The 14,150-nt window shown below is 62.7% G+C and overlaps 2 protein-coding genes across 2 annotated transcripts; one reads left to right on the top strand and one right to left on the bottom strand.

Annotated features, from left to right (window-relative positions):
• Positions 1–492: 492 nt before the first annotated feature.
• Positions 493–6,118, top strand: NDUFC2 (NADH:ubiquinone oxidoreductase subunit C2). Its single transcript, XM_075416108.1, has 3 exons — positions 493–668; positions 3,861–4,004; positions 5,908–6,118. Exons 1-3 carry the CDS (start codon positions 530–532, stop codon positions 5,955–5,957), a joined length of 333 nt encoding a protein of 110 aa, XP_075272223.1. The 5' UTR covers positions 493–529; the 3' UTR covers positions 5,958–6,118.
• Positions 6,119–11,514: 5,396 nt separating this feature from the next.
• LOC142360845 (thyroid hormone-inducible hepatic protein-like) lies at positions 11,515–12,649 on the bottom strand. The gene is made up of 2 exons (XM_075416074.1): positions 12,173–12,649; positions 11,515–11,900 (listed from the first exon to the last, which is right to left on the bottom strand). The coding sequence occupies exon 1, from the start codon at positions 12,584–12,586 to the stop codon at positions 12,191–12,193; it is 396 nt and encodes a 131-aa protein (XP_075272189.1). The 5' UTR covers positions 12,587–12,649; the 3' UTR covers positions 11,515–11,900; positions 12,173–12,190.
• Positions 12,650–14,150: the final 1,501 nt, after the last annotated feature.

Raw genomic sequence — 14,150 nt, 5'->3', positions numbered from 1 at the left:
AAGCCCAGCTCCCTCAGCCTCTCCTCGTAGGAGAGATGCTCCAGTCCCCTCACCATCCTCGTAGCCCTCCGCTGGACTCTCTCCAGTAGCTCCTCATCTTTCTTGAATTTGGGAGCCCAGAACTGGACACAGCACTGCAGATGGGGCCTCACTAGGGCAGAGTAGAGGGGGAGGAGAACCTCCCTCGACCTGCTGGCCACACTCCTCTTAATGCACCCCAGGATCCCATTGGCCTTCTTGGCAGCCAGGGCACACTGCTGGCTCATGGTTAACCTGTCATCCCCCAGCACTCCCAGTCCCTCTCCGCAGAGCTGCTCTCCAGCAGGTCCGCCCCAGCCTGTACTGGTGCAGTTTCGGGGAGAGGCCATTCTGCGGGCTGAGGGTTTGGGGGTTTGTTGTTGTTGGAGCTAACGGCGGAGCAGGGCGCGGAACCCGAGTGCGCCGGGCGGAACCCGAGTGCGCGGCGGCGGGGCGCGGCGGAGGAGCGCGCTGCCGGCCCGCTCCGCCCGGTCACCTTGGGCCCGCCGCCATGGTGTTCCTGCCGGACGAGGCGCGGTCGCTGCCGCCGCCGCCCCTCGTCAACAAGGGCTCGGTCTGGTTGGGTCTGACCGGCTGGATAGCGGCTCTGCTGGACAACGGCTTCAACCAGCGGCCCGTCCTCCGAGCCGGTGCGGCGGGAATGGCGGGAGCCGTGAGGAGAGGGGCGGGAGAGGGGGGAGCCCTGAGGCGAGCGGGTGGGAGGGGGAGCCTGAGGTGGGGGGGGGGGATAAAGGGGATTGGGGGGGCTGGGGAAGGGGCTAAGTGGAGTTTGGGGTGACTCTGGGGGATAGAGGGGTGCTGGGAGAAGGGGAAGTGTCCTGAGGTGAGGGGATGGGGGGGGTTAGAGAGGATTGGGGGGGCTGAGGAAGGGGGTAGGGTGGGGCTTGGGGTTACTCCAGGGGATGAGAGGGGTGGGAGAAGGGGATGGGTCCCGAGGTGAAGGGATGGGTAGAGGGGATTGGGGGGCTGGGGAAGGGGCTAGGTGGGATTCGGGGTGATCTGAAGGAATATTGGGGTTGGAATGAAGGGAAGATGGCCCTGAGGGGAGGGACTGGGGGGGTTAGAGGGGCTGGGGAAGGGAGTAGGTAGGATTTGGGGTGACCTGGAGGAATATTGGGGTGGGAATGAATGGAAGATGGCCCGGAGATGGGGGGGTTAAATGGGATTTGGGCGGCTGGGGAAGGGGCTAGGTGGGGTTTTTGGTGGCTCCAGGGGACAGAGGGGTGCTGGGAGAAGGCGAAGGGTCCTGAGGTGAAGGGATGGGGAGTTAGAGGGTATTGGGGGGGGGGCTGGGGAAGGGGGTAGGTGGGGTTCGGGGTGACTCGTGGGATATAGAGGGGTGGGAATGAAGGGGAGGGAGCCCTGAAGTGAGGGGATGGGGCGGTAGAAGGGATTGGGGGAGGCTGGGGAAGGGGCTAAGTGGGGTTTGAGGTGACTCGGGGGGATAGAGGGGTGATGGGAGAAGGGGAAGTGTCCTGAGGTGAGGGGATGGGGGGGTTAGGGGGGATTGGGGGGCTGGGGAAGGTACTAGGTGGGATTTGGGTGACTCCGAGGGATAGAAGGGTGCTGGGAGAAGGGGAAGTGTCCTGAGGTGAGGGGATGGGGGGTAGAGGGTATTGGGGGGGCGGGGGAAGGGGATAGGTGGGATTTGGGGTGACCTGGAGGAGTATTGGGGTGAGAATGAAGGGAAGATGGTGCTGAGATGAAGGGATGGGGGGGTTGGAGGGAGCTGGGGGCAGCTGGGGAAGGGGCTAGGTGGGATTGGGGGTGACTTGGAGGAATCTTGGGGTGGGAGTGAAGGGGAGAGGGCTCTGAGGTGAAGAGCTGGAGAGGGCTGGAGACGGGGGTATGTGGGATTGGGGGTAATCCTGAGGAATATAGGGGCGAGGGGGGAAGAGGAGGGAGCCCTGAGGTGGGGGAATTGGGGGGTTAGAGGGGTTTGGAGGGGGCTGGGGAAGGGGCTAGGTGGGGTTTGGGGTGACTCTGGGGGATACAGGGGTGGTGGGAGAAGGGGATGGGTCCCTAGGTGAGGGGATGGGTAGAGGGGATTGGGGGGTTGGGAAAGGGGCTAGATGGGATTTGGGGTGATCTGAAGGAATATTGGGGTGGGAATGAAGGGAAGATGGCCCTGAGGGGAGGGACTCGGGGGGTTGGAGGGAACTGGGGGGGCTGGGGAAGGGGCTAGGTGGGATTGGGGGTGGCTTGGAGGAATCTTGGGGTGGGAGTGAAGGGGTGGGGGGTTGGAGACGGCTGGAGACGGGGGTATGTGGGATTGGGGGTAATCTTGAGGAATATAGGGGTGAGGGGGGAAGAGGAGGGAGCCCTGAGGTGGGTGAATTGGGGGGTTAGAGGAGATTGGAGGGGGCTAGGTGGGGTTTGGGGTGACTCCAGGGGATAGAGGGCTGCTGGGAGAAGGGGATGGGTCCCGAGGTGAGAGGATGGGTAGAGGGGATTGGGGGGCTGGGGAAGGGGCTAGGTGGGATTCGGGGTGATCTGAAGGAATATTGGGGTGGGAATGAAGGGAAGATGGCCCTGAGGGGAGGGACTGGGGGGGTTAGAGGGGCTGGGGAAGGGAGTAGGTAGGGTTTCGGGTGACCTGGAGGAATATTGGGGTGGGAATGAAGGGAAGGTGGCCCTGAGATGAGGGGATGGGGGGTTAGAGGGGATTGGGGGGGGGCTTGGGGAACGGACTAGGTGGGGTTTGGAGTGATTCTGGGGGATAGAGGGGTGCTGGGAGAAGGGGAAGTGTCCTGAGCTGAGGGGATGCGGGGGTTAGAGAGGATTGGGGGCTGGGGAAGGGGTAGGTGGGGTTTGGGGTGACTCCAGGGGATGAGGAGGGTGGGAGAAGGGGATGGGTCCCGCAGTGAGGGGATGGGTAGAGGGGATTGGGGGGCTGGGAAAGGGGCTAGATGGGATTCGGGGTGATCTGAAGGAATATTGGTGTTGGAATGAAGGTAAGATGGGGTGCTGGGAGAAGGGGAAGTGTCCTGAGGTGAAGGGATGGGGGGTTAGAGGGGTTTTTGGCAGCTGGGGAAGGGGCTAGGTGGGGTTTGGGGTGACCTGGAGAAATATTGGGGTGGAAGTGAAGGGGAAGGAGCTCTGAGGTGAGGGGCTGGGGGGAAAGGGGGTGCTCTGTGGGATTGGGGTGACTCTGAGGGATCTAGTGGCGGGGGAAGAGGAGGGAGCCCCGAGGTGAGGGGCTGAGGAGAGATGGGGGGGTCAGAGGAGCTTGGGAGGAGCTGGGGAAGGGGGGACATGGGATTTGGGGTGACTGAGAGATGCAGGGGTGGGAGTGAAGGGGAGGGGGCCCTGAGGTGGGGGAATTGGAGAGATAGAGAGGATTGGGAGAGGCTGGCGAAGGGGGTGGGTGGTATTCGGGGTGACCTGAAGGAATATTGGGATGGGAGTGAAGGGGAGGGGGCTCTGAGGTGAGGGGCTGGGGGGGCTAGAGGGGGAAAGGGGGTGTTCTGTGGGATTTGGGGTGACTCTGAGGGGTCTAGGTGCAGGGGTGAGGCGAGGGGGCTCTGAGGCCGGGGGGGTTGGGGGTAATCAGAGGGGGCTGGGGAAGGGGGCGCCGAGATTTGGGGTGACTCTGAGGGATTTGGGGGGAAGGGGAGGGAGCCCTGAGGAAAGGGGGGATCTCTCTGGGGCCTGGCAGGGACGGCGGGAGCTCTGTGGGTGAGGATGCTGCAGGGACAAAGCGGGGAGCAAGGAGCTGGGCCATGTGGGGATAAAGTTTCAGGGGGGTTCTGGGGAAAGCGGGGGGCCCTCCCGGGGCCAGGAGATGGCCCGAGGCAGGGGGGACATCCCTCCTGCTGCAGGCGTCCACCGCCAGGTCCTCTTCACCACCGTGGGCTGGTTCGTGGGCTATTACCTGGTGAAGCGTATGGACTACGTCCACGCCAAGCTGGACAGAGAGCTGTTCGAGTACGTCAGGCAGCACCCGGCGGACTTCAAGGCAGCAGGTACCATAAGCTGGTGGTTTGTGTTAACAGAGACCTCAGCCTGCCGTCACGTGCTGGGTAATTAGCGCTAATTTATGTGAAGACGTTGCTGGGCTGCTTGCAGACTCTGTCCTTTTCTAGCAGGTCGTACCGACTGCTGGCTCTTTCCTGCTTATTCACAATCTAAATTGCAACAGTATCAAGGATTTTATGATATGAAAATGGATATTTTTAGTAAGCCAGTCGGCTGCCTTGAGGCCAACTCTTCCTCCTAAAAACTTTGTTGAATATAAAAACTGCAGAGCCAAAAAATGTTAAGAATAGACCAAACTCATAGAATCACAGAATCACAGAATAGTAGGGGTTGGAAGGGACCTCTGTGGGTCATCTAGTCCAACCCTCCTGCCGAAGCAGGGTCACCTACAGAAGGCTGCACAGGATCTTGTCCAGGCGGGTCTTGAATATCTCCAGAGAAGGAGACTCCACAACCTCCCTGGGCAGCCTGTTCCAGTGCTCCGTCACCCTCAGAGGGAAGAAGTTCTTCCTCATGTTCAGACGGAACTTCCTGTGCCTCAGTTTGTGCCCATTGCCCCTTGTCCTGTCACTGGGCACCATTGAAAAGAGCTTGGCCCCATCCTCCTGACACCCACCCTTCAGATATTTGTAGGCATTTATAAGGTCCCCTCGCAGCCTTCTCTTATTCAGGCTGAACAAGCCCAGTTCCCTCAACCTCTCCTCGTAGGGGAGATGCTCCAGTCCCCTCACCATCCTTGTAGCCCTCCGCTGGACTCTCTCCAGTAGCTCTTCATCTTTCTTGAACTGGGGAGCCCAGAACTGGACGCAGTACTGCAGATGGGGCCTCACCAGGGCAGTGTAGAGGGGAAGGAGAACCTCCCTTGTCCTGCTGGCCACACTCTTCCTGATGCACCCCAGGATCCCATTGGCCTTCTTGGCAGCCAGGGCACACTGCTGGCTCATGGTCAACCTGTCGTCCACCAGGACACCCAGGTCCCTCTCCGCAGAGCTGCTCTCCAGCAGGTCCACCCCAAGCCTGTACTGGTGCATGGGTTGTTCCTCCCCAGGTGCAGGACCCTGCACTTGCCCTTGTTGAACCTCATCAGGTTCCTCTCTGCCCAGCTCTCCAGCCTGTCCAGGTCACGCTGAATGGCAGCACAGCCTTCTGGTGTATCTACCACACCTCCCAGTTTGGTGTCGTCAGCAAACTTGCTGAGGGTACATTCTAACTCTTCATCCAGGTCGTTGATGAAGAAGTTAAACAAGACTGGGCCCAGTACTGACCCCTGAGGGACACCACTTGTCACCAGCCTCCAACTAGAGTTGGAGGCACTCATGCCAGTGCAGGAGAAACGAAGTACTGAGAATTAGAAATCATGGGGTTTATTCTTGTAAAATTGAGGCTTTACTGCTTACTCCTGTAAAGTCGCAGCGCCTGCCGACTTAAAAACGGTGTGATGAGTGTCCAGAAAATAAGCAGAGCAGGTGGAAAAAAGAGTAAATAGAAACGTCGGGGAACCTGAAGCGCCGCTGGCTGAGAGCCGTGGCGTGTCACTAAATGTCGTCACTCAGCCCAGCGACGCAATGGCAACTTTTGGTGAAAACTGGCGATTTTCTGAATAGAACACGGTTAGGTGCCTCCGGCTGTTGGAATGTAATGCGCACCGTGCCGTGCCGGAAGGAATGTGTAGAAATAAGGAACTGTTAATATCAAGATCTCGTCACAGGAGAGGCCTGTGGAAAAGAAGTGACATGTCCCGTCACTGCATCAAGCGAATGGTTCACTGTTGGGAGCAAAAAAACAGATTTTGGTGGCTTTGTTAACCTGAAGACTTGAATATTAAAAGTCCTCAGAGTCGATCACAGATGCTGATGAGGTGTTTGCGACTCTACCCGTTGCCTGTTGCAGAAAAGAGGAGAATAGGAGAGCTTCTGGAGGATTTCCACCCCGTTCGCTGAGGATTTCCCCAGCGGCGACGCGTCGCAGGATGCTGAACGGATTCTGCACCGAGACCTTCGGCAAGCTGGCTGTAGCTGCTCAGCCCTCCGTGGCTTGGAAAAGGAACCGTCGCTCGCTTTCGTGTTGTAAAAGCTATGATTAAATGCACGGTGTTTCAATATTTGCTCTGCTGTTCCGTTGCGGCGTATCGATGGATACGTGACGGGTGTTTGTAACGGCGTAACGATGTCGATTCACCCATTTTTTCAGTTACAGAACTACAGAATCACAGAATGGTCGGGGTTGGAAGGGACCTCTGTGGGTCATCTAGTCCAGCCCCCCTGACGAAGCAGGGTCACCTACAGCAGGCTGCACAGGACCTTGTCCAGGCGGGTCTTGAATATCTCCAGAGAAGGAGACTCCACAGCCTCCCTGGGCAGCCTGTTCCAGTGGTCCATCACCCTCAGAGGGAAGAAGTTCTTCCTCATCTTCAGCTGGAACTTCCTCTGCTTCAGTTTGTGCCCGTTGCCCCTTGTCCTGTCGCTGGGCACCACTGAAAAGAGTCTGGCCCCATCCTCCTCACACCCACCCTGAAGATATTTATAAACATTTCTAAGGTCCCCTCGCAGCCCAGCTCCCTCAGCCTCTCCTCGTAGGAGAGATGTTCCAGTCCCCTCACCATCCTCGTAGCTCTCTGCTGGACTCTCTCCAGTAGCTCCTCATCTTTCTTGAACTGGGGAGCCCAGAACTGGACACAGCACTGCAGATGGGGCCTCACCAGGGCAGTGTAGAGGGGGAGGAGAATCTCCCTCGACCTGCTGGCCACACTCCTCTTGATGCATCCCAGGATGCCATTGGCCTTCTTGGCAGCCAGGGCACACTGCTGGCTCATGGTCACCCTGTCATCCCCCAGCACTCCCAGTCCCTCTCCGCAGAGCTGCTTTCCAGCAGGTCCACCCCAGCCTGTACTGGTGCATGGGGTTGTTCCTCCCCAGGTGCAGGACCCTGTGCTTGCCGTAGTTGAACCTCATCAGGTTCCTCTGTGCCCAACTCTCCAGCCTGTTGAGGTCACGTTGAATGGCAGCACAGCCTGCTGGTGTATCTACCACTCCTCCCAGTTACTTTAATTGTGAAAGTGGAAGATTGCTTGTGCAGCGTGTATTTTTAAAAAACCAGAACAGTAGTTCTGTAAATTCCTCCTTTTTGATTTCTCACTGGCATTTCTCCTGGACCAGCCCCTGTAGACGCTGCAGCCCAGGTCTTGATGTGAAATGAGTTCTGTCCCGCTAGCGAAAACAGATGTTCTCCCTGATGAATTCCCTCTCTGTATTTTGTATTTTGCATTCTTCCGTTGCTTTTTCTTTGTCAGGATCCAACCTTCCTCCTTTCCGACTCGGTTGTTGGCTCCCGAATCCACGGGTGGAACCCAGACGTGTTCCAGACGCGCAGAGGATCGGCAGCTCTGCTGATTTCTGCTGAGGTGCTCGGCGCCTCTGGAGCCCGAAACGCTTCCAGCTGAGGCTGCTCCCGTTGTGAATGGTTTTTATGGAATTGCCGATCTCCTGCGCTGGTTTTCAGCATCTGCCCTGGCTTCTCCCCACGCTGCTGCGTTCCTGTGGGCGCTCGGTGCGACTTCCGGCTCTGTGCGCTCTCAGAGCGCGTTCTCGAGTGTCTCTTCCCCGGGGACGCCTCTCGCTGTGCTCTGGGTGCTGTTGCCTTGCCCCTGCTTCCAGCCGGGTGCTGCACCAGGGTGTGGGATGGTTGCGTCCCTCCTTGCCTCGTCACCAGGGTCTCATTCTGCTCCCAGGGGTTGTTCAGCAGAACTTGGGAGCTCCTTGGATCCGCTGGTGAGAATGGTCATGACGGCGGAGCTCTGTTTGCAGCCATGGCTGCGGCCGCTGCCTCGCTCCGTGCCTGTTCCATGTGGGCTCTCCTCGCTGCTCGAGGGACAGATGACACCACGCTGAGTGGTGTGGTCACACACCAGAAGGACGGGATGTCACCCAGAGGGACCTGCACAAGCTGGAGAGGTGGGCCTGTGAGAACCTCATGAGGTTCAACAAGGCCAAGTGCAAGGTCCTGCACCTGGGTCGGGGCAACCCCTGGTAGCAGCACAGGCTGGGGGATGAGGGGATGGAGAGCAGCCCTGCCCAGAAGGACTTGGGGGTGCTGGGGGATGAAAAGCTGGCCAGGACCCGGCAGTGTGTGCTGGCAGCCCAGAAGGCCAACCGTGCCCTGGGCTGCATCCCCAGCAGCGTGGGCACAGGGCGAGGGAGGGGATTCTGCCCCTCTGCCCCGCTCTGCTGAGACCCCCCCGGGAGTCCTGCGTCCAGCTCTGGAGCCCTCAGCACAGGACAGAGCTGGAGCTGTGGGAGCGGGGCCAGAGGAGGCCCCAGCAATGATGCGAGGGCTGGAACCCCTCTGCTGGGAGGAAAGGCTGGGAGAGCTGGGGCTGGTCAGCCTGGGGAAGAGAAGGACAAGGGGAGACCTTAGAGCAGCTGCCAGTGCCTGGAGGGGCTGCGAGAGAGCGGGAGAGGGGCTTGTGACAAGGGCAGGGAGTGACAGGACAAGGGGTGATGGCTTTTAACTGAAAGAGGGGAGATTCAGACTGGATATAAGGCTGAAATGCTTTACTCTGAGGGTGGTGAGACACTGTCACAGGTTGCCCAGAGAAGTGGTCGATGCCCCATCCCTGGGACCGTTCCAGGCCAGGTTGGACGGGGCTCTTAGCAACCTGATCCGGTTGAAGATGTCCCTGCTCACTGCAGGGGGGTTGGGCTAGATGGCCTCTGAAGGTCCCTTCCCACCCAAACCATTCTATGGCAGGGACGAGCGTCCCCCTGAACGTGCCGCCTGTCTGAGCTGTGTGTGCAGCAGATCCACGCCTTTTTCTTAGATCTTAGAATCATAGAATCATTAAGGTTGGAAAAGACCTCTAAGATCATCAAGTCCAACCATCACCCCAGCACCACCATGCCTGCTAAACCGTGTCCCGAAGTGCAACAACTCCAAGTTGTTTGAACACCTGAAGAAGGAGTCGGGCTGAAAGGAATCACCAACACTCCTGGTGTGAGGGAGAGACCCTGGCGGGGCGACAGCAGGAGGCAAAGCCTGTTGGACACTGCCAAAAGCAGCCCTGCTGCCATCCCGACCTCCAGCCAGGGCTGGTGGAGAGTCCTCCCAGCTGGACGGCCTCAGCAGCCTGCAGCCAGCTGTGGGGCTGGCAGCACGGGGACACCGGGCTGCGACAGAGCCTGAGTCGGTGTTGGAGTGGCTGGAATCTGGAGATGGTCTAGTCCAACCCATGCTCAAGCAGGGTCAGCAACGGGACCGTGTCCTGTTCCTGGGCACCATCAAGAAGAGCCAGGCTCCATCTTCTCCACACCCTCCCGGGTCTTTATGCACAGGGGTCAGATCCCGCCGAGCCTTCTCCTCTCCGGGCGGGACAGTCCCAGCTCAAACAGCCTCTGTCTCCTCCCGCGGAAAAGGCTTCAGCCCCTTCGGCACCTCCATGGCCCTTCGCCGGGCTCTCTCCAGTTCGCCCACGTCTCTCCTGTACTGGGAGCCAGACCGGTCCCAGCCCCTGTCCGTGTCCCTCTGGAGCAGAGGGGATGGATCCCCTCCCTCACCTCCTCCCGGGGGGCCGGTGGCCGGCTTTGCCCCGGGGTCACCTCGATGGCCCCCGGGCAGCTTGGCCATCAGGGAGCCGGAGCCGGGGTGCGGGGTGTGAATTCGTGGGGTGCTTTGCCCCGGCGCGGCACGAGCGGGCGACGGCAGCGGCAGCAGCAGGGGCTCGGCCAGGCCAGAGCCCCCGAGCCCAAAGGCGGGGGTGCTGCAGGGACCCCCCGGGAGGGGCAGGGGTGCTGGCAGCCCACCCGTCCTTGGGCTGTGCGTGAGGAGGGCCTGGGGGCGGCTCACGGAGGGCGTTTGGGATTTCTTGTTTATTCAGACTTTGGGGCTGAAGCTTTGCGTTATCGCTTGTTTTCCTGACCCCGGGCCGCTGTGCCCCGGTCGCTGCTTTCTGCTCAGCTCGGTGCCGATAAATGGCTGGCGATCACCTGCTGCCACCCCGTCTGCTTGCGCCACGGGCAGGGAACGGTTCGTGTCCCCGCGGCGGCTGGCAGCGGTGCGGGGCCCCGGGAGCCTTTCCAGCACCCCCAGCACGCCGGGGAGGGCCCGATCTGCCCCATCTGCCTCGGCCGAACAGGGACCGGCACCGGGTTCCTCAGGGACAACGGCCTCCTCTGCGGCCACCCCGCGTCTCTTATCGCTCACGTCCAGCCGCCGTGGCCAGCAGCACGGCACCGTCGGGGTTCGGCGCTTCCCCGGGGCACCCCCAGCCCCTCCAGCTGCCCGGCGCTGCTCAAGCAAAGGTGTTGCTGGAGGTGACCGCAGGCCTCCCTCGCTGTGGCCACCATCTTCTGCAGGGGACAGAAGTCCCATCCCTGCTCCAGCCCTGCGGACCACCAGAGGGACAGCACCTCCTCCCTGGTCCTCACCTCACCAGGAACCAACCTCCCTCCATTCCGCGTGGTTAACAGGGGCAGAGGAGCTCCACAGGCGGTTTGGAGACCCCATGTCCGTCTTCCAGCTCCACTTGTCCCCCAGCCTGTGCCATCACTCCCCAGCCAGAGGTGGCATTGCGATGGGGACAGCTGAGGTGTCTCCCAGTGTCCCCCTCGGGTTTCACTGATCCTCAGTGAGGCCAAAGGCTGCAACGTTGCCAGGGCTGAGGAGCAACCTCGGGGCCAGATCTGCTCTCAAGTCCTCACGCTGGCTCTGGGCAGTTGCCTGTGTTTTGGGGATCGTGGTGCTCGGCAGCCGCTTTCCTGGAGGCCGTGGTTGCCCTTGCCAGGAACTGAGAGATTCGGGGGCTTCTGGCCCAGAGTCGGGGTGGGTGCTGGGTGCCGTCTGCCCCAAGCTGGGCTGGACACCCTGGGACCCCCCACCTCCGCCAGCCCTGCGGCCTCGACAGCCCGGAGAAATGGCCCCAAGAGGCAGGAGGAGACGGGAACCTCCAGCCGAAGCCGGAGACGGACACGGGGCTGGGGCTGGGGGCAGCTGCTCTCCCACGGGGCTGGGACCCGCAGCTCTCCTGGCCCTCGGGGACGGTCCCCAGGCTCAGCCCCGCTCGGGGCAGCCCCGGGCAGGCACAGCAGTGGGGCTCAGGGTCCGTCTCGCTGTCGCAGGCTGGGCCGTGCGTTCGGCTCCTTCACACCCTTCTGCGCACGGAAAACAGGCGCCAGCTTTTGCTGGTGTTGCTGTCACCAGCAGGACAGGACTTATAGGATGAGGGTGGTGGGACACTGGCACGGGCTGCCCAGAGCAGCTGTGGATGCCCTGAGGTTGGACAGGGTTTGAGCTGCCTGGTCTGGTGCAGGATGTCCCCGCTCACAGCAGGGGATTGGCCTGGGTGGTCTGTGAAGATCCCTTGCAGCCCACACCATCACCTCCGTGACTCCTTGTCCCTGCCAGCTCCCCATCGCCGCACTGGAAAGTCCCCTCCCAGCAGAGCCGGGGTCCCCCTGCCCCGGGCACTCGCGGGGCTCCAGCCGGGACAGCACCACGCGACAGCGCTTTGCAGGGCTCGTTTTATTAGCAAAGGTTGGGGAAAACGCCCCTTGGAGTCCAGGAACCAGCTGGAAAGGGGCTCGGCGGTCGCGGGGGACCGTCGGAGGTCAGGGCCACCGCGCATCGCCGCCGCCTTCGTGCCGCTCTTTGAGAATAAAGAGGAGGGCTCGCGGCGTGCGGCTCTTCCGATGGAGCTCCCGGCACGGCCGGACGCTTCTTCCTCGGAGGAGAAGGCACCGTCTGGTTCTCGGGCGGTCGCAGCCGTCGCCGGCGTGCGGTCCCAGCGCTGGGAGATCGGCTGCTGCGGCGCGGGGAGGGCGAGCGGGGCCGGGGAAGAGCCCGCGATGGTCAGCGGTGGGGACGTCTTCTCCTTCATGCCACCAGCACCCATCCTGCAACGGCAGCCACCCTTAACCCGGCGGCCATCCCGGGGAGAGACCTGGCCCCCAGCCCTGCGTCCGCAGACCCTGAGCCCGCAGCCTCTGCGCGGAGGGATGGGGTGAGAGCCCTCCCTCCGCACGGGGATGGCACCTGCAGCCTTGGAGGGGACAGACCCCGTTTCCAGGCGCTTCCCACCGGCTCCCCAGCCCTGCAGCTTTGGGTGGGGGACATGGGCCACCCCTTGCCCCAGCGCCCCTGGGCTCTGCGTCCTCCTGGCTCTTACCTGGCAGCCAGGGCAGGGTCACCAGCTGGGCTGGCCCTCGCTGGGGCTGATCTGCTCCAGGATCTGGCTGTACCTCCGGGTGAGGGCGTTGGTGTCCCTGGTGAGGTGGGTGAGGACCTGCTGCAGGCCGGCCAGGTGGTGGGACAGCCGCTCCTCCAGCTGGGGGTCCATGGTGTCGTCGTCGTCCGAGGACGTGTCGGCGTCAGCGCCGGCCGGGCTCTGGTCGGTGACAGAGGCCAGGCCTCTCTCCACCACGGGCTTGATGGCCTTCAGGAGCTGGTAGCGCTCGTAGAGGTCCGCGGGGCCGCCCTCGGCCGGGGCCGCCCCGTCCTGCTGCGGGGAGACCCCTCGGAGCAGGCTGGGGAACATCACCTCCTGCTCCATCTTCTGGGTGGCCGAGAAGTACTGCTCCATGGCCGCGGCTCCGTCAGCGCTGCGCTGGCTCTGCTCGGGGGCTGCCGGCTCCCCGTCCCCAGCCGGGGCTCTTTATGGGGGGCCGGGGCTCGTCCCTCCCGCGCTGTCCTCTGCGGCAGCCCCGGGTGGGCTGAGCGGCCGCGGGGCCGGGCTTGGCTCCAGCCCAGCTGGGGCTCGGCCACGCCGTCTCCCTGGCTCGGGGCAATCTGTCCTGGCCCCGGCTCCCCGTGGCCTTCGCCCGAGCTGGCCGGGGGTCCCGCTGCGTCCCCTCGCCGGGAGCGGGGCGGTGAGGAGGGGAGGTGCCCGGGGCCTCTCCCGCCCCATCTCACAGCCCCCAGCCCCAGGGGGTGACCCCTGCGGGGACGCTGAGCAACCCCCTGCTGCAGACGGACGGGAACCCCCCGGGGATGCGCTGCCGCGTGGGGTCCCCCGGGTGGGACAGGAGCCAGCGGTGCCCGGGCACAGGGGTCCCCAGAAACACCCCGGGCTCTCCCCCAGCTGGGCAGGGACGGGGACTGGGATCGGGGACAGGGACCTGACGCCGTGATGTGAAACGCCCGGGGCCGTCGCTCGGAGCTGTCGCTGCCCGTGGGGGAGCGGGGACGGGGCCGTCCCCCACCGCCCCCGTCCTGGGGCAGAGGCCACGGCCGGGCATCAGCCCGTCCCCGCGTGTCCCTGCGGCGTGTGGCAATCGGGGGAGTTTGTTCTATTTTGGGAAAGGCCACGGGGTCCATCATCCCTTTTGCAACCCTCCGTGCTGGCAGCTCTCCCACCACCCTCACGCGTCCCAGCCAGGTGCCCGCGCTGCTGCCCACCCCCTCATCCCCAGACCTGTCCCCACCGTCCCTCCTGTCCCTTCCCGTGTGTCCCTGCCATCTCTGGGTGTCCTGCGTGGGACCCAGCGTTGCGCCGAGGTCTGTGGGTGCTGCCGGCCCCGTGCAGGCACTGGGAGTTTGGCCACGTTGTGGGTCTGGGCCACTGCTGAGCTGCTGGGAGGAGCAGGGACACTGCAGGGCTCGTGGGCCAGAGGGACTCAGGGGACACTCGGTCCCCCTGCTCCCTTCCTTCGCCTCTGGCATCACCCTCCCGAGCCGACACAGCGCTCGGGGCAGCGGGTCGGGGAGTTACAGGGGCTCTTCAGCCCTGGAACCCCAACCCTGGGACATGAACCATTCCCAAACCCTCTCTGTGCCGCCGGGGACCCCGTCAGCCACAAAACGCGTCCCCACGTCCCGCTGGGAGAGCTCGGGGGGAGCCGCCCCCGCCAGCAGCGATGGCGGGAGCAGGGGGAGAGGGGCTGGGGACGGAGCTGGCACGGGCAGCGTGGGGCTGCGGCACGGCTGGGGCTGGGCTGAGCCCGAACGGGGCACCATTGGGTGCCATGAGACCCACGGGTCTCTGTGGCCGCAGACCCGGCCTTTGGGCAAGCCTCCGCCTGTCCCACCATCCTCCTGGGGAGCCCGTCCCCAGCCACTGCTCAGAGGGGACTAAATGCCACCACACGTGTGTCCCCGTGTCATCCCCAGCCCCCATTGCTGTCACATCCACCCGTGGCACCACTGAG

This window comes from Opisthocomus hoazin, chromosome 1 (genome assembly GCF_030867145.1).
Source record: "Opisthocomus hoazin isolate bOpiHoa1 chromosome 1, bOpiHoa1.hap1, whole genome shotgun sequence".
NCBI lineage: Eukaryota > Metazoa > Chordata > Aves > Opisthocomiformes > Opisthocomidae > Opisthocomus > Opisthocomus hoazin.
This window is presented reverse-complemented; position numbering and strand designations above follow the sequence as displayed.

Excerpts from the sequence above, each read along its gene's own strand:
- NDUFC2 (XM_075416108.1), top strand. The coding sequence starts at position 530 with ATGGTGTTCCTGCCGGACGAGGCGCGGTCGCTGCCGCCGCCGCCCCTC. Across the intron at positions 669-3,860 it reads GCGGCCCGTCCTCCGAGCCG|GCGTCCACCGCCAGGTCCTC; the intron begins GTGCGGCGGGAA and ends CTCCTGCTGCAG. Across the intron at positions 4,005-5,907 it reads GGCGGACTTCAAGGCAGCAG|AAAAGAGGAGAATAGGAGAG; the intron begins GTACCATAAGCT and ends TGCCTGTTGCAG.
- LOC142360845 (XM_075416074.1), bottom strand. The coding sequence starts at position 12,586 with ATGGAGCAGTACTTCTCGGCCACCCAGAAGATGGAGCAGGAGGTGATG.